The following is an 18,612-nucleotide window of genomic DNA, read 5'->3' on the forward strand; positions in this document are numbered from 1 at the left end:
TGAGAGATCATAAACCATGAACCAAATTAGTATTAAGTGAAGCTACTGATGAATCAACAAGGGTTGTTGATGAAGTTGGTCTCTTATCAAGAGTTGATGAAACCAACACATCAGGTTAGTCTCATCCTTCTTAATCGTTGAGAATGTCTCGATGCAGTGGGAGGATTGTATCACAACCTAGCCGTTACTTAGATTTAACCAAAACTCAAGTTGTCATACTAGATGATGGTGTTGAGGATTCATTGTCTTATAAACAGGCAATGAATGATGTAGACAAGGACCAATGGATCAAAGCCATGGACCTTGAACTAAAGTCTATGTACTTTAATTTAGTGTGGGAGCTCGTACATCTACCTAAAGGGGTGAAACCTATAGGGTACAAATGGATCTAAAAGAGAAAATAGAGATTCATCTGGAAAGGTACAAATTTTAAAAGCTAGACTTGTAGCAAAATGGTATACTCAAAGGGAAGGGGTTAACTCTATAAAGAAACTTTTTCCCCTATTGCTATGTTAAAGTCTATAAGAATTCTCTTGTCCATAGCCACTTTTTATGATTATAAAATATGAGAAATGGATATCAAGACTGCTTTTTTGATTAACAATCTTGAAGAGAGTATCTTTATGTCTCAGTCTGAGGGGTTCATAATCCAAGGTTAGGAGCAAAACGTTTGCAAGTTGAATCGCTCCATTTATGAGTTGAAACAAGCATCTACATCTTAGAACATTAGATTTGATACTGCAATCAACTTTATGATTTTGACCAAAACGTTGATGAACATTGTGTATACAAGAAAATCAATAAAGATAAAGTAGCTTTCTTAGTACTTTATGTGGACGATATCCTTCTCATTGGAAATTTTGCAGTATGTAGTTATGATCTTGTGGCCAGCTCGAGGCCATCTTGAGGCAACTTTGGCATGGATTCATACTACATAATGCTTAAAATTGACAATATCATTGACATAATGCTTACGTTCTATGATATTGGGACCATCTCGAGGCAAATTTGGCTCGGGGTCATTGAAATGCTTTGAGAAGAGTATGATTTAAAGTAGTACCATGTTTGGATTTATGTGTTTTAAAGTCTCATAATTTATTAGTTGATTAGTTTAATTATTAATTATGCAATATTAAGTTGTGTATTAATTGAAAAATCAAGGTTATTATAAGATCTCGGAATCAAATAAGACTTTAGAACACGTAAATCCCAACATAGACTCTTGTGGAAAATTTGGTCCGATAAAAGTTAACCTCAATTTTAAATTTTGAATGAAAAACACATTTTCTCGGTGATGCACACTCGATCGAGATAAATCGTTGTGAGAGTTTCTTAAAATTTAAAAAGAATCTCGTAGTCAATGTCGATTGACCCTCGTAAAAACAAGTTTAGTAAGACTGTTAATTTGTAAATATAAAAGAACAAGGAGGTAGATTTGTCAATTACCCACTACGTTCAAAACACAATTTTTTACGTTCACAGCTATCCTCCCGGCCTAAACCCAAACTTAACATTTACGTGCTTAAGAATAGATTTCAATCTTCCTAACAAACACCCCTTAGGAAAACTTGTTTTGTTTTCGAAATTTGGGTTAGAAATGAAACGTGAAAAATGGAAAACTCGGGAAAAAGGAAAGGAAAAGTATGAACGTTTGCAGGCCATGTGAGGTTTCCCGCGAAATGAAATTTAGCACTGATCGAGAGAAGTTTAGATGAAAATTGTGATGAGTCTTGCAGTTCTAGACTCTTAGCTTCAAGTCACTCCATTCTTTGATTGTTTTCTTTGTATGTAGATTCTTTGAATAAGTTTCTGCAAATTTCTCCTGCAATTTAATATTACTAAATTCTAGTTTTCTCCCTCCGTTGATACTTTCCGGTAAACGACGGAAATTGACATTGTCGTACAGGTGAGTACACCTCACGCGTAGGGATTTAATTAAACCCCTCTTGTAGGAAGTCAAAAAAAATATCCTGCAAATGGAATCAAAGTCTTCGTTCTTCGATTCAAGGTATTTCTCTCACCCCCTTCATTTTAATAACTACCATTGGTTGGTTGGTTGATTGGAGCATTTATTTAAACCCCACTTGATTGCTTCTAGATTTGATTTTTCTCCCTTGGTGGCCAGACCAGTGTTTATACTTTGCCGCTTTTCCCTGTTTCTTCCTTTCAACTGTTTTTCACCTTCTGCTCTTTTTTCCCGCATTCCGCTGCCTTTTATGTCAGATTTTTTTGGGAAGTTTTCTGGGTTTTCGTTTGTTTTTCCGTTTAGCTCTTTTGTTGATTGGTTGGATTCAGATTTTGTGTGGTAACTGTTTCTGGAGTTTGACTTTGTGCATTGCCACTTTGGTTTTACTGTTTCTGGGGATTTGAAATTTGTCTTCTTGGTTTTTTCCCCTATTGGGGTTTACTGCTGGACATAAAGAAGCGTCCATTTATCATCACTGAAAACTTGTCGTCTGCAGGAGGAGCTTACATGTTTCAAGTTGGTTTAGTTTGAAGACTAGGGGAATTTCAGCTAGGGCTGGCGGTGGCTGCCTGTATTGGTGTTTGACTAAATTTTGTGCTGGTTCTGGAGACAATGAGGACTGGAAACCAAAAGAGGAAGCTGAGGCTAAGTAAGATCTATTCATTTGCTTGTGGAAGAACATCATTGAAAGATGAAGACCATTCACAAATTGGGACGCCCGGGTTTTCAAGAGTGGTTTTCTGTAATGATCCTGATTGTTTGGAGTCTGGAATGCGTAATTATGTTGACAATTCCATCAGGTCTACAAAGTATACACCCATCAATTTTTTGCCCAAGTCCTTGTTTGAGCAGTTCAGGAGGGTGGCTAACTTTTACTTCTTGGTTGCTGGAATACTAGCCTTCACTCCTCTTGCTCCTTTTACCGCCGTTAGTGCAATTATCCCTCTTATTGCAGTCATTATCGCAACAATGATTAAAGAAGGTATTGAAGATTGGCGACGACAGTCACAGGTAACGGCTGCTCTCTATTTTATTTGGTTTTCATAATGTATATGTATGCTTGTATATAGATTGATAACTAGATAATGATTAACTTCAAAATATCATCCAGTTTATTTTGCATGATGTGCTGAAATATAAGGAAACATCTCCAAGAATGAAAAGATAATGCTAAAAGTAACCTAGTCCTCTAATCTTATTTTCTTTAACATTAAGATCCAAAAGCCTTTTTAAATCTTATCTGTTACACATCCAAACTCCTTTACCGGCAGAAATCAATAAACAACACAAGAATTAGCCAAATAACACCGAAAGAGACACCCAAGTATGTCAGGAACGCTGTTGTATTCAGAGTTTTCAATATACAGTGATGTTATGAATCCGCAATTGAAAAAAGGATCTCCCCAAAATGGAACTACGGGAAAATCCCTCTACACTCTAGAGCGAGAGCTGGTTCTTCCTGCTCATAGACACCAGAGTACTCTTGAAATACCTACCTCCCATTGTCCCCCTGATGTGGAACTCCAATTGGAATCAAGTAAGAAATCTTCTTATTACTCCGTATTTAGAAATGAATACAAGGATTCGAATTGAGAGTCTCTCAATTCGGGAACACCCTCTCTATTCTGCCTTCCTCTCTCTCAAAGAATTCCAAGAATATCTCAAACTACTTTCTAACTAACTTTCCCTCTTCCTAACATTTCTCTACTCATACTAACAGTCTTACAAAATGACAGCTAATTACTTTCAAATTCCGTCTTCTTCATTTGTGGTCTCCTGCTGCTCCTCCTTCTTCCTTCTACTATACCGATGTATAATCGGTGGTCTATCACCCCCAAACACCCCATACTCTCTCACGATCCCAGACTGAGTCCACTTAATCGTTTTCCCTGCCATTCCCAATTTTACCTCTACTAGAATACATCTTAATGATAGGAGGCCTCTCAAAATCCTAACGATCCTTCTAAAGCAAAATTCTCTTTATGACAATGACCAGTCTTAACCACTTCTGGTAGTTTTAGTTCAATTTGAGGCAATATTAAGGATTAGTGAATGTATGACAGGAAATTCCAAATTCTTCTCTTGCTGTAGTCAAATGAGCTATTTTCTTCCTTAAGTGTCGTTGAAGTCAGTTCTATAACTTTGTTTATAATAGAAATTACTTTCTAACTGTTTTGAACTTTTGAATGGATAAAGCGTCAGAATGTTTTTTTAACTAAAAGAATGAATGTTGTGACATCCAATGTAGATGATGTCATTTATTTTAAAACATATTGACATAAACATTTTATGCTCTTAAAATTTTACATTGTTTGAAATAATATTTGTCAAGTTTAATCAAAAGTTGGGAACAAAATTTAAAGAAGTTGATGAAAATTCTTAAGGTTAAATTATAAATAAGATGCCTTTTAAACTTTATAATTTATATAAAAAATACCCTAAGCTTTCAAAAATTTCAAAGATGCCCACTTAAATGTTAAAAAACTTGTTTAAAAATACCCATATCTTTAGTTTTGGATGGAAACTATTAAAATTTTGTTTCGAAATACCCCTAAATTATTGAAAAGTTTCATAAATACCCTTTAACTTAAAAAAAAAAGTTAAAAAATACCCTCATTGTTCCAAACTTTCCAGCAATTTTCTCATCGGTTAAAATAAAAACCAAAATTTTAAGTCAAAGCATAAAATTCCACATAATCTCACAAAATTCTAAAATAAAAATTTCTACCTAAAACATACTAAAACAATAACTAATCAAATAAAAAAAATGTATTTGACTATTAACAAATCCTAAACTTTTGAAAATGCCCTTAACATGAGCTTAGCTCAACTGGTACCTGTATGTACTTGTGAACAAGAGGTTTTTGAGTTCAAATCTTCCCACCTTTGTATTTAAATACAATACCTTTCCAAGAAAAAAAAGAAAGAAAAATGCCCTTATTTTGTTATATAGCAGAAGCCGTTAACCTTTTCTCCCCTCTCTTCTTTAGACAAGTAAATAAATAAACTTTTTAAAGTTTAAAGGGTATTTTTTAAACAAAACTTTAACGGTTTCCATTCAAAACTAACAGTAAGGGTATTTTTGAAACTTAAAAGCTTGGGTATTTTTGACACAAACTACAAAGGTCAAGGACATTTTTTTTATAATTTAGCTGATTTTTAAAGACAAATCTTTAAGGGGTTAGAATAAATTTGTGATGCAAAAAGAAAGTGGCCTAGTTCTCTGGTCCCCGGGGGTAAGTGTTCCTGTTACGGTCAACCTACGTGTAAAGTACATGCTTTACCCTTTACATTTATGAAGATTGTAGGCATCTATGATGAGAAATTTGTTTGTGTTGGGTCTATCATTATAATAAATCAAACTATGATCTCTCTTTCTGGATCACATCTGTATTTTACCCATTTCAAAAGAAATCTCTATTTTCCATGGAAGATATACAATTCATTTTTAGTTAGTTAGCCTTCTCAACTAATCGTAATAATAATAAAGCAGCATGCCCTTCCTTGCTGCAGAACGATTTAATTTGTTGTTCACAGTTTTAATGAATCTATGGTAATATAATATACTGTTCTTTGTCAATCTATGCACTTCCTTGATTATTTGAGTGGGTGTTTATTCAGGATATTGAGGTGAATAACAGAAAGGTTAAGGTTCATCAAGGCAATGGAGTCTTTGATTCTACTGAATGGAAAACTTTGAGGGTCGGAGATATAGTGAAGGTTGAAAAGGATCAATACTTTCCTGCCGATCTTCTTTTGATTTCATCATGCTATGAGGATGGAATCTGTTACGTAGAAACAATGAACCTTGATGGGGAAACAAATCTGAAAGTAAAGCAAGCATTGGATGCAACTGCATTTGCAAATGAGGATTCTAACTTCCGTGATTTTAAGGCTACAATCAAATGTGAAGACCCAAATGCAAATCTTTATACCTTTGTTGGAAGCATGGACTTTAAAGAGCAACAATATCCACTTTCCCCACAAAATCTTCTCTTGAGAGACTCCAAACTTCGAAACACAGAATATATATATGGGGTTGTTGTCTTTACTGGTCAAGATTCAAAGGTTATTCAAAATTCTACTGATCCGCCTTCCAAGAGAAGCAAAGTTGAGAAGAAGATGGATAAAATCATATATCTACTGTTTGGCATTCTATTCGTTCTGGCATTTATTGGATCTATAGTCTTTGGTGTCGTGACTAAAGATGATCTGAAAAATGGAAGGAGTAAGAGATGGTATCTTAAACCCGAAGATTCTACTATTTTCTTTGATCCTGAGAATGCACCAGCTGCTGCAATTTTTCACTTTCTTACTGCACTGATGTTGTATAACTACTTTATCCCTATATCATTGTATGTGTCTATTGAGATTGTCAAAGTTCTTCAGAGTATCTTCATCAATCAAGACATACACATGTACTATGAAGAAGCTGACAAACCAGCACATGCCCGCACCTCCAATTTGAATGAGGAACTTGGTCAAGTTGACACTATACTCTCTGACAAGACTGGCACTTTGACCTGCAACTCAATGGAGTTTATCAAGTGTTCTGTGGCTGGAACAGCTTATGGCAGTGGTATCACTGAAACTGAGAGAGCCATGGAAGCCAGAAATGGTATGCCAATGCTTAATGGTAATGGCAATGGAAATATCTATAAGCACAATGAGGATGCTACAGATACAAATCCCTCTGTCAAAGGGTTCAATTTTAAGGACAAAAGGATTATGAATGGAAAATGGGTTAATGAACCTCATGCAGATGTCATCCAGAAGTTCTTCCGCCTCCTTGCAACTTGTCATACAGCTATTCCTGATGTGGATGTAAACACGGGAAAGGTTTCATATGAAGCTGAATCGCCAGATGAAGCAGCATTTGTAATTGCTGCCAGAGAAATTGGTTTTGAATTCTTTCAGAGGACACAGACAAGTATTTCAATTCGTGAATTGGATCCTAGGTCTGGAAGGAAGGTCGAAAGGTTAGGCTAGTTTTGGCATTAAATTTCAATAAGAACCTCTCTTTCCTGTTGAACAGTCAACTCCATAATTCATTTTACGTGCATGCATGAAATGTGGATTAGCGTGCGTGCCTGATTCTGATTGTTTACTGCATCTTGTATGTGCTTGCATTCTTAATTATGGATGGTCAGAATGTTTCTTCACTCTTTCTATGAGAATAGTGGTGTTAGCAATACTCTTGCTCTACTTATAACTTTTAAATTTCACAGGTCATATAAGCTTTTAAATGTTTTGGAGTTTAATAGCGCACGAAAGAGGATGTCTGTCATAATTAGAGACGAAGAAGGGAAAATACTATTACTATGCAAAGGTGCTGACAGGTATGTGAATTACGATCAAACCATCTTCATGCAAGTCCTTACATCTACTTGATGCGAATGTATCATCATGATGTGATCTCCATGCAGTGTAATGTTTGAGAGGCTTGCGAAGAATGCTAGCAAATTTGAAGAGAAAACAAAGGAGCATATCAATGAATATGCTGATGCAGGCCTACGGACCTTGGTACTTGCTTATCGTGAACTTGATGAGGTGGAATACAAGGAATTTGACAGGAAATTCTATGAAGCAAAGAATTCAGTTAGTGCAGAGAGGGAGTCAATTATTGATAAAGTAACAGATCGCATTGAAAGGAATTTAATTCTTCTTGGTTCTACAGCAGTAGAGGACAAGCTTCAAAATGGGGTGAGTGGAATGCTTAGGTTTATTATGGTTAAACCATTTTTCTTGACACCGATTTGAGGGTGACCTAGTGAGGGTTTCCCTCCATTGGAGGTTTGATAGGGTCAAAATCTGTTTTGTTCTTCTATATTTAAGGCCTTGTTCCCCCCTGTCGTCCTTATTCGTAAGCCTCTTTCTTGATATCTAATATCATTGAACTTGAAATTGAACCTTTTCCCATACTAGGTCCCTGAATGCATAGACAAACTTGCTCAAGCTGGGATTAAGATCTGGGTTTTGACCGGGGACAAGATGGAGACTGCGATCAATATTGGGTAAGACTTTTTAGATAATAAATTTTCCTTATTTATGTTAGTGACAAATATTTTACTAACTCACGATTGGAAATTTGCAGTTTTGCCTGTAGTTTGCTCAGACAAGGAATGAAACAGATTATTATAACTCTGGATACACCAGAAATTCAAGCCTTAGAAAGGACGGGGGAGAAGGATATGATCACTAAGGTAAATCTAGATACAGGTCACGACCTCTTATAACCTGCAGGATGAATATTTGGTTATTATTCTATTATGATCTTTCCTTAGTTCAACAACATATTGGATTAGAGATTTGAATTTCTGATCTCTTGGTCGAGGGTATATGTTTTATGTTAGTTGAGTTCATGTTGGCATTTATTCTAATACTTTATTATTTTATTACACTGAAGAGTCTAATGGTAGTCACTGAATTGGTGGACTGGCTACTCTATTTTAAGTTTTAACAAAGTAATTAGCATTTGTGAAAGAAATAATAATAATTAAATAAATAATTCAAAATTGAAGAAAAAAACCCAAATATACGGAATATAGGCCCAAGAATGTCACGAATTAACTTTGATGTCCTGAATTATAGCAGCAGAAATATGAATATAAAAATATTTCCAATTTTTGGTAACTTTGTTAGATTATACATGTTGAATATATTTTTGCTTAACTGAGGAAGTATCTATAGCGTTGGAACTGGACGAAGTTTCACAAAGTGGCTCCACGTAGTTTAAATGGTTAAATTGCTAGCTCATAGGATTTCTGATTATCTTTTAGGCATCAAAAGATAGTATCGTCCACAAGATAACTCGGGCAAGATCTCAGCTCACTGCATCAAGTGGAAGCTCTGAGGCTTATGCATTGATAATTGATGGGAAATCACTTACTTATGCTCTAGAGGATGATGTGAAGAATGTATTCCTTGACCTTGCAATTGGATGTGCGTCCGTTATTTGTTGTCGCTCATCTCCAAAGCAAAAGGCAATGGTAAGTGTTCAGATCTCTTCTCAGTGTTTAAAAGCGTCATTTCAAATTTCATTGTCTCAACAATGTGGAATTAAAATTCAGGTCACTAAGTTGGTTAAACTTGCCACGGGGAAAACAACATTAGCAATTGGTGATGGTGCAAATGATGTTGGAATGCTTCAAGAAGCAGATATTGGAGTTGGAATCAGTGGCGCCGAAGGGATGCAGGCATGGGAAAACGCTTATCATGTTATTTGTAGCCAAGTTATTTACTTTGTCCTTTTGTTCTGTATCTGATATTTCCTTTTGCATTTTGTCACAATTGATTACTTCAGGCGGTCATGTCAAGTGATATTGCAATTGCTCAGTTCAGATATTTGGAGCGTCTTTTACTTGTGCATGGACATTGGTGTTACAGGAGATTATCATCAATGGTAATTCCATTCACCAAAGATGGATATTGCAACTTTCATATTTAAAAATATTTAGTCAATTTTATTTTCAGGAAGTAATTTATCTTCTTCTAACATCTCTTAGCTGGCTTTTCTTTTTGGCAGATATGCTACTTTTTCTACAAGAATTTCACGTTCGGTTTTACACTTTTCTTATATGAGGCATACACTTCGTTCTCTGGACAACCTGCATATAACGACTGGTTTATGTCACTCTACAATGTCCTCTTCTCATCTCTGCCAGTTGTGGCCCTCGGGGTGTTTGACCAAGACGTTTCTGCAAGATACTGCCTCAAGGTAAAAATGTGGCATTTTTATTCTTGGTTTTGTGGGGATTAATTCATAGTTATATTGTATGCATGTATGTATTATATATACAACGAGCATTGCAAAATGATAATAAGAATAATAAATAGGGGAGTTTCCAAAAATAGCAAAAATATTTATAATAATAGAGTCTATGTGACTCACATTTTCAAAATTGCAAAAACAGCAAATTTAAAAGCAGATTGCTATCAGATTACTATCATATTTGTCAAATTTGCAATATGCAAAAAAGAGGTGTTATGAGTTGTTTTTTTAAAAAAAAATTGTCATCTAATGCAATTTCCCTAATAAATAACTAATTTTCAGCATCCTTGTGGAAACTTAAGTCTGAAATAAACTAAAACTAAGCTTACATCTCAAAGATAGTTTCCGGTGTGATCATATCCTAAACCCTTACATTTGTTGTGGCAGTATCCTATGTTGTACCAACAAGGTGTGCAGAACGTTCTCTTCAGCTGGGTTAGGATCCTCGGCTGGATGTTTAATGGTCTGTGTAGTGCACTGATCATTTTCTTTTTCTGCACAAGTGGAATGGAGCATCAAGCATTTAATTCCGAGGGGAAAACTGTGGGTAGGGATGTTCTAGGAGCAACAATGCTATCATGTGTTGTTTGGGTTGTCAACTTGCAGATGGCACTCTCTGTTAGCTACTTCACTTTGATACAACATATTTTCATTTGGGCTTCAATCTTTATCTGGTACCTTTTTCTGATGATATATGGAGCCTTTCCTGCCAGCATTTCGACAAATGCATATCGTGTGTTCCTTGAAGCCCTTGCTCCTGCTGGGTCTTATTGGCTTCTGCTGATATTTGTGGTGATCTCTACTCTGACTCCATTCTTTGTATACTCAGCATTACAGTTGAATTTCTTTCCCATGTACCATGAAAAAATACAATGGATAAGGCACGATGGTAAGGGGCAGATAGACGATCCCGAGTTTGTCCATATGGTCAGGCAAAGCTCATTGAGACCAACAACTGTGGGCTTCACGGCTCGTTTGGCAGCCAAAATAAGAAAAGAAAAATCATAGTTTGTTGATTCTCAGAGATGCAGATTGATTGCTACGTGTTTACATTTGAAATTCCTACATTGACTGATTTGTACAGATGCATCAATCTGCTTTGTGATGCAATGATAGAGAAGTTATTTTCCTTGGCTTCCTCTTCAAGGAAGAAATATAATTTTTGTTCAAAATTATAGTATCAAGTACTTTGTATAATAGATAGATCAGAGATCACTATAGATCATGTGTTTATGCCAGAATAATCACCAGCTCTCTCTATGCTTTAATTTTATTTCAATGTAGTTTTTTCTGGTACCTTCGGACTATTTAGAGTCTCTGCCTCCCCTCTTTCTCAAACACAGAAGAAAAGTACAAAAAAGAAAAAAAGAAAAAAGAAAAAGGTTTCCATGTAGGTTATGCTTTTTCTTCCTCTCTGTGCTTATATTATTTCTAATGTTATTTATTTGTTATTGGTCAATTTTGTCACAGAAACAGCAGGAAATGAAGAACGGGTATAAAAAGAGATAGAAATATCATCCATCTCATGTGGAAGGAATTACTTGAATTAATTGATACTGTACATTTGTAGGACTAAACAGATCATCTCTGCAGGAACCTGAACTTGTATTACCATTTCCCCAAAAGCTTCCAAAACCAAACTCTCCTTTCTCATGCAAATCCTGCATAACCTTCTCAATCTCTTCCATACAACAACTCAAACCCAATCCCTTTTCTTCATTTCTCATACAACTTCCATTACTAATTCCTCTAACCTCATTCCCACAACCCTTTTCTTTCCCTACCATCTTCTCCTCTTTTTCTCTCAGTCTCAGCCTTTTCTTTGCAAACTCTCTTGTCTTTCGAACGAGTTTCCATGGAAGCTTGAGGAACAAAAGGAGAATGATCTGCAACGCCAGGCATTGACAGCAGCAGCATATGACAATGCAGTCGGCTGCTAGTGTGTTCGCGTCTTCCATGGTCGTGGAAAATGGTTGACAGGAAGGAAGTGATGTGGGAGAAGAAGATGATCAAAAAAGGAAGACATTGCTTGTTGGAAGTAGATTTGGGTTGAGGAGAGGTATTAGAAAGGGTAAAGTAAAGATGATTGATATGTGGTTGGGAATGCAAAGATGATTGAAAATAGCAAAATGGAAATTTCCCTTTACATCAATGCTTAACTTCAAATCAAAGGTTCTATGTAGCATCCATATGGGTTTGGCAGATTAGATGGCAATGTTAAGGCAAACTATATGCCTTTCCTTTTGGGGTTTCATGGACCAAAAATGCCAAATCTAAGCAAAGTCTGGATTCTAGAATCACACACAATGATACTTTTCTTCTTCAGCTTTATAAGTTCACCTTACGAATTGTCTTTAAAATATTCATGTATTTCAACTTTATTTTGGCTCGAAAAATGTTCCCGTTTCTTTATTTTATTCTTTTATTACATAGAAGATTGGAGATTTGATGTCAGATAATGAAGATTTAAAGTATATATTTTAACTAGTTTTGCTATAATCTTACTTGGTGATGACTATTGAGTAGTTGGGAGCTTGGAAATCTAAATTTTGTTATGGGCTTATTATTAATTTTGATTTTATTAAATGGTTGTGTTTTAAACCATCGAAAATGATCAATTATCATCAAATAATTCATGAAAAGCTAACAAAACTTCGAAACTTGTTTTGCTCATAATAATTGTTTTCAAGGCCTTCAAATCTTTAACGAAACTTTAATTTATAATTTTTAAGACTTTTAAATTTTAAAAACACAAATTCTATGTCTAGTTTAACAGTGGCTGACATGATTTTAAATTCTAAAGTTTAATCTTCAAATTTTATAATAATTATACTAAAAAAAACGTACAAGTTCTCTGGATCTTTCTTCCCATTCTTTTGAGGCTTGGATGACTCTTCTCTTCTAACCTACTTTGTTTGAGTTTAGACTTGATTGATTTGTAGTTTAGGTCTTTGAATCAAATTATTATACGTGTAAACTATTTGAAGCATTTATTTATAAAAAAATTATGCAATCTTCAAGATTGAAAGTATAAGGATCACTTCACTAATTTTAGAAAAATAGTAAAAGGGTAAGTTTGTTTTTTATATATCTGGCGTGGACATCCCTTAATTGAGTAACTCACTACTTTTCCCATTAATAACCAATCCTATACAACACTTTCAAAAACATTTTTTATAATTTAGCTCTTTCTTACGATAAATTTTATATAACCCAAAATGGTTATTTATGAAATATAAATATTTTTACCATTTTTATACTTTTTACAATTTGACTAATCTATATTTACACCTAAACTAAATAATTAAATACACCAATTATTTAATCATTCTTATCTATTGCTATGAACTAATTAAATAAAGAGATTTTCTTTGTTTTTGTTTTTTAGAAAATATAAAAAACCAGATATAAAACAATTTTAAAAATGAAAAAAAGCTCACCGACCCACAATAAAAAATATCAAACAAGTCTCAGTTAACAAGCAATTGATCGGCCACACGTGTGTAATTGTTCTTCTAAATATCAAGATATACGATCAGGTAGAAAATGATGCACGATCGTATGGGAGATGATACATGATTGTATAGATATTATCAACACGATCGTGTAGTTTTTTCTAACGATGAAAAAATGATTCAAACTTAAATGATCATCTTTACCACTCTAAACGATCGTGTTGACTATGTTAACTGATTGTTTAGATCATATCCACACGATCGTATAATTCTTTTTACACGATGAAAAAAGGACTTCAAATCTAAGCGATTGTCACGATTGTTTAATCAATACGATCTTAGATCATATTCAAATGATCATGTAGTTCTTTTTAAATGAAGCGAAAAGGGCATCAAATCTAAACGATCGTGTTGATCGTGTTGACTAGATAAAAGATCATTTAGATCATATCACGGTGATATTTAAACAATCTTGATATTATGAAAGAATAACCGAAAGAAATACTAAAGAAGAAAAAGAAGATAAATAAAAATAGAATAAAGAAAATCTAGGAGATGAGTTTGTTGTTAAATATGAAATAGAAAATGAATAAATTACAAAGAAAAAAAAAAAAGAAACAAATCGTTCGAAACATAAAGAGCAAATATGAAATTTATGAAAATATTTTACCCTTTCGTTTTTTTACACGAGCAACAAATATTTTAGTGTTTTGTCAACTTTACAAAAATTAACCTTTTCTCCTCCGTAAACTTAATATTTATTTCTAAAAGTTATAGCTTTTAATCGTTAAATTAATAAAAATAAATGTTATTATTAAATTAGATTAAGATTATACTTACCTCCCTCAAGCTATAGCTCGAGGTTCAAATTTTCTTAATCTTCTTCGTACTAAAACATAATCTCTATTTAAATGAATCAGCAAGTTTTAAATTTTTATTCTAAAATAAAAATGTTAAATAAACGATAATATTTAATAAATGTTAATTATCAATTTAGCTGTATAACAAATCTGAAATGAAGAGAAACCTCCCCTTCATTTCAAAAAACTCATTCAATCACTAGGCCTTTAAATTTTGCTGCACTTTGATTCAAAATTCAATATGGCTTTTTGACAAATTGGGTTTTAAATTTGAGCAAACAAATTCCTGCTTACTTCTCAAATGCCAAAACTCATAGACAAATGAACTTGGTTTTGAATTTTGTTTGGTCAGAACCTAGTGAGGAAAAAAAAAAAAAAGAAGAGCAGTAATTCACATTATTATTCTTTATTTATTTCTTCTTTCTCTCCCTTTCTTTTCAAATTCAGTTGCAGCAAATGGTGAGTTGGGCTGGAGGCATTTAAGATGCCATCACCAGGAGTGTGTTGTTCTAAAGATACACAAATTCCAACTTAACTTGCATATGTAAAGTTGGATGAACAGAAAAGGAAGTACCTAGAAGATCAATTATGGCTGTTTGTCAATCTAGAATTTCTTCTGGTCAATACCTCAGCTGCCCAACTCTTTCCTACCTCAGTCTGAAATTTTCCTGAAAAATGCAGCAGGATAGATAGTTTATAACCTACAAAATACTCCTTTCTATTTTCCGAGTTAGGCCAATCAATCTAACCAATAACAAATTTCAATCAGGTTTCTAAGCTTTTTATTTTGATTCTAATAACTACATGCCACTTAACTATTGATATTGAGATGACATGAAAATAAGACTAATCATTTTCCATGAAGTAGCACAAGGGAGAAATCTAGCAAGATAAAATAAGAACGACAGATTGTAAAATTTGAAGAGTGAGTAGGTGAATATTTCCAAAACCGAGTTCTTTGACCTAATCGCCATTATTTTATTCAAGTAGCCTCATTCTTAATTACCCATTCCCACAGGGTGCAATATGAATATTTAAGTAATGATGTTAACAGGTTGGACTTGATAAGATAAAAACCAAAAGATCGAGAAAGTAATTGAAACTGGGAAAAAAAGGGCAGCCATCAATATTTAGGGACTAAATTAAATAGTTTTAACTTAAAAGGGCATAAAAAGTAGAAATGTACCAGCTGTTGAATGGAAAAACTCATCCAGCACCTTCCCATGTTCTGCCAATGTAATTAATTCATGTCAAATATCAAATTTCGAACTACTAACATTTATTTATAATGCAAGCAATACGAAGTTTCAGAGCTACCTATTTCATATTCAAATGCTTGAAGAATCAACTCAACCTACAAAATACACCACACTTAGCAAAAGGCACATTCTTAATCACATATCATCACCAATTTAAGCATAAACATTTAAGATATTTACTCCTTCCTTCAAAGTTGCAAGTTCAAATACACAACTTTACATTTATTGTACTAAAAAAGAAAAATGAATCCAATACAACCAACACGAAATGCAATAAGCAGCTAGTTCATGAAGATGAAACTATGACAACATACTTTATCAAAGTCCTTCACAAGATTAGCCTCCAATGAAGAATTGTTTTCATACTCGGCCCAAAGTTCTTTGATCTCTTTGGCTGAAATGTTTAAAAAGAAAAAAAGAATAACGAAAAAGAACCAAAAACAGAAAGGAGATTAACATCAATACTTTCCAGACATTCGCCAAACTCACATCTAAGAATATTTTCGTACCTCTCATGCCTCCACCAAGAAGTTGGCACATTTCATGCAAAGCTGCTGACTCTCTTCTGCTCTTTTCTTCTTTTGGCACACCATCAGAGGGCGTTATATCTCCAACAATAGCTGTCATAGTCCAAATGCAATATCAACCATTATCATTCAGTAGAAAACACAAATGTTAGCCAACTTAAAAATCAATGTAAGATAACAGACAAACAATATATTTCAATGTGATAAAAACAACATCAACTATATGGAGATAAGCTCACATGGTTCAACGGGAAACCGTTATTTGCTAAAACAAGATCTGGGGTAAAAAGTTAAAATCTGAAAAATATGTCAATTACATTCGAATTAAAAGAAACATGCAAAGTGGACTTTTGATGTTGAATAGATAGTCTCAGCATGATAAAGATATGGATACGTACATGCCTCCTATATTCAGTCCCAAGTAGTGTTTACGAAATATAAAATTTCATTGAAATATTATGAGCAAAAATGGCACCATACAAGTAAAAAACACACAGCAGCAAACCCGAGATAACTCCTGCACAGTACTCTTGGTAGGCAGTCTCTAGGTCTTTGGATTTGGGGGGTTTGGGTATTGGAAATATTAGGATTATTTATCGTCCTTTAGGAATCATTCAGCTGCTTCAATTTACCCAATAAGACCTCATATCAAGGCACGAGATTGCCTGTACTTAATCCCTACGATTGAGTGGCTTGACCCCAAAAACAAACATCCCCCTTCCACTAGACAAACAGAAAAATTCTCAAACAATGATAAGCATCAATGTACATCACTTCCCTGTCAGATAAAGGACAGGCCCCAAATATGAATATCTCCTCCCCCAGAATGAACAGAAATCTCCCAAGCAGCGATAAAAGGGCAACAGTGTTCATCATCCTCTATTCCAAAGGAAAACGAAACCCAAGAGAGGTAGAGGAAGTTCTCCCAAAAGTATGAAAGACAGACACTGAATGATACCTCGTAGAAGAAAGATGGTGTAATCACGGAAACAACAAGAGGGGGTCTATCCCCCAACCACGTATCCTACCAAAAGTAATTAGGCAATCCACAGCCACAAAACACTGAACAAACTGAAAAAGAAGTGGAATCCCGAGAAGATAGCTTTCCTCAAAATTCTGAAAGTGCCTTTCAAAAGCCCACCCAAATTAAACTCAAGAGAATGGTGCAATATTTGCTCACAACGACCTTATGTCATAAAGTGTCAAACTCTGGAAGCGCTACAACCATTTAGCTAACAAGGGCTCATTTCAGGGCATAAGATTGTCTATTCCTAAACCCTAAAATTCAATGGTTTAGATTGCCACCTCACTAAATGAGACCCCTCCCGCTCATCAACCCTTTTCCATAAGAAAATCCTCTTGTAAACTTCTCCAAAGCCACATTGATGATCCAGAACCTTGACAAGGAGAGTGTTTTGATAAGAATAAGCCTCCCTCCTTTAAGTTGAATAACAATAACAATACCACTACTTAACTAAATTATGCATATAAGTTCAGGCAATCATAGGAAATTGTGTCAGAAAGTACCTTCAGCGATATCATGAACAAGAGCTATCTTGATACACCTGATCAAAGGAAAACAAGGACAAAGAGAAACGAAGTTCAATAGAAGTTCATAACAGAATATTAAAGGTCCAGGCCCCTGGTGAAGAAGTGCAACCTTTCTCTGTTCACTCCTGGAAGATCGCCCGCTATCAAACTCATTAAAGCCATGCGGTACATATGATCAGCAATTGATTCGGGACCATTTATTCCATGATTGATCCAGCCCTTTCTCTTTGTAGTCTACAAGGAAAAGAGAATAGCTAAATGATTATAACCTCTAATGGATATAATTTTCAGACCACCTTAGTTTCTCCCATAACGCATAAACAAATATCAGTTCTTCTGCCAACAATGAAAAAAAATATCTAAAAACAAATTCTCATTGGCCAAACAATCCAAAATCTTTATCAACTCAGAAAAGCAACAATAACCACTCACCAACCTTGTAGTTTAATATTCTCCAAGAATCAGGCAAAAACAAAAGTTTGATTTAACGAATTGTTTTATAATATGGATCAAGAAAATCCCCCTCCCCCCCCAAATTTTCATAGACAACCAGCGGGACTTGACCAAATAGTACGGATACCTTAAGCCGATGGCACAATGTGAGGAAATCAATAACCGAAGAAGACGAGGGCGAACCAGTGGAGCGGAAGGAAGGTTCGGAATTCTCCAGACCGAGGGGCTGCTTGGATCCATAGCCATCAGTATTGGGGGGCTGGGCACGAAGTGAGACAAGGGTTCGCCAAGGAAAAGTAGAGGGCGATGCAGGGCGCAAGAAGATGCGAGAAACGAAAGCGAATGAGGAACGAGGCAGTGATGGAAGCGGCGGAGGGGCGAGATGGGTGGGGGAATTAACAGCCATTGGTGAAGAAGAGGGAGAGGGATGGAAAATTATGGGGAAGAATGTGAAGGAGGAGCAAGAAAGCGGCAGAAATGGGTTTGGGAAATGGATTTAGAGAGCGATGAAATAGGGTCCGGAGGTGTTGGTGTTGGTGTTGGTGTGTGTCTTGGCCGCAGGGAGAAAGAGAACCACCGTAAGAAAGGGGCTGTGCACCACAACAAAGCACGTGCCGCTAACCACGATGTTTGTTCTCTTCTCGGAAATTTCTCTTTCTTCTCCCCTTTCTTGGCTTTTTTTTTCAATCCTATATTTGGCATCTCCCTAATCATTATAAAACAATTACATTTTTCATACACCACTTTCTTTCTTTCTTTCTTTCTTTCTT

The 18,612-nt window shown here is 35.0% G+C and overlaps 3 protein-coding genes across 3 annotated transcripts; 1 reads left to right on the forward strand and 2 right to left on the reverse strand.

Annotated features, from left to right (window-relative positions):
• Window positions 1–1,541: 1,541 nt before the first annotated feature.
• On the forward strand, window positions 1,542–11,033 carry LOC101205800 (putative phospholipid-transporting ATPase 9). Its single transcript, XM_031880851.1, has 13 exons — window positions 1,542–1,784; window positions 1,907–2,008; window positions 2,463–2,977; window positions 5,588–6,945; window positions 7,195–7,305; window positions 7,393–7,669; window positions 7,892–7,980; window positions 8,061–8,169; window positions 8,746–8,955; window positions 9,037–9,162; window positions 9,270–9,368; window positions 9,492–9,683; window positions 10,125–11,033. Exons 3-13 carry the CDS (start codon window positions 2,579–2,581, stop codon window positions 10,743–10,745), a joined length of 3,591 nt encoding a protein of 1,196 aa, XP_031736711.1. The 5' UTR covers window positions 1,542–1,784; window positions 1,907–2,008; window positions 2,463–2,578; the 3' UTR covers window positions 10,746–11,033.
• A 198-nt stretch (window positions 11,034–11,231) lies between these two features.
• LOC105434576 lies at window positions 11,232–12,091 on the reverse strand. Its single transcript, XM_011650758.2, has one exon. The coding sequence runs from the start codon at window positions 11,693–11,695 to the stop codon at window positions 11,261–11,263; it is 435 nt and encodes a 144-aa protein (XP_011649060.1). The 5' UTR covers window positions 11,696–12,091; the 3' UTR covers window positions 11,232–11,260.
• Window positions 12,092–14,431: 2,340 nt separating this feature from the next.
• On the reverse strand, window positions 14,432–18,315 carry LOC101206032 (HD domain-containing protein 2). The gene is made up of 8 exons (XM_004138879.3): window positions 17,970–18,315; window positions 17,499–17,623; window positions 17,366–17,403; window positions 15,821–15,931; window positions 15,626–15,705; window positions 15,370–15,406; window positions 15,239–15,280; window positions 14,432–14,720 (listed from the first exon to the last, which is right to left on the reverse strand). Exons 1-8 carry the CDS (start codon window positions 18,246–18,248, stop codon window positions 14,635–14,637), a joined length of 798 nt encoding a protein of 265 aa, XP_004138927.1. The 5' UTR covers window positions 18,249–18,315; the 3' UTR covers window positions 14,432–14,634.
• Between the last annotated feature and the right edge of the window lie 297 nt (window positions 18,316–18,612).

Source organism: Cucumis sativus, chromosome 2, assembly GCF_000004075.3.
Source record: "Cucumis sativus cultivar 9930 chromosome 2, Cucumber_9930_V3, whole genome shotgun sequence".
Taxonomy (NCBI): Eukaryota; Viridiplantae; Streptophyta; class Magnoliopsida; order Cucurbitales; family Cucurbitaceae; genus Cucumis; species Cucumis sativus.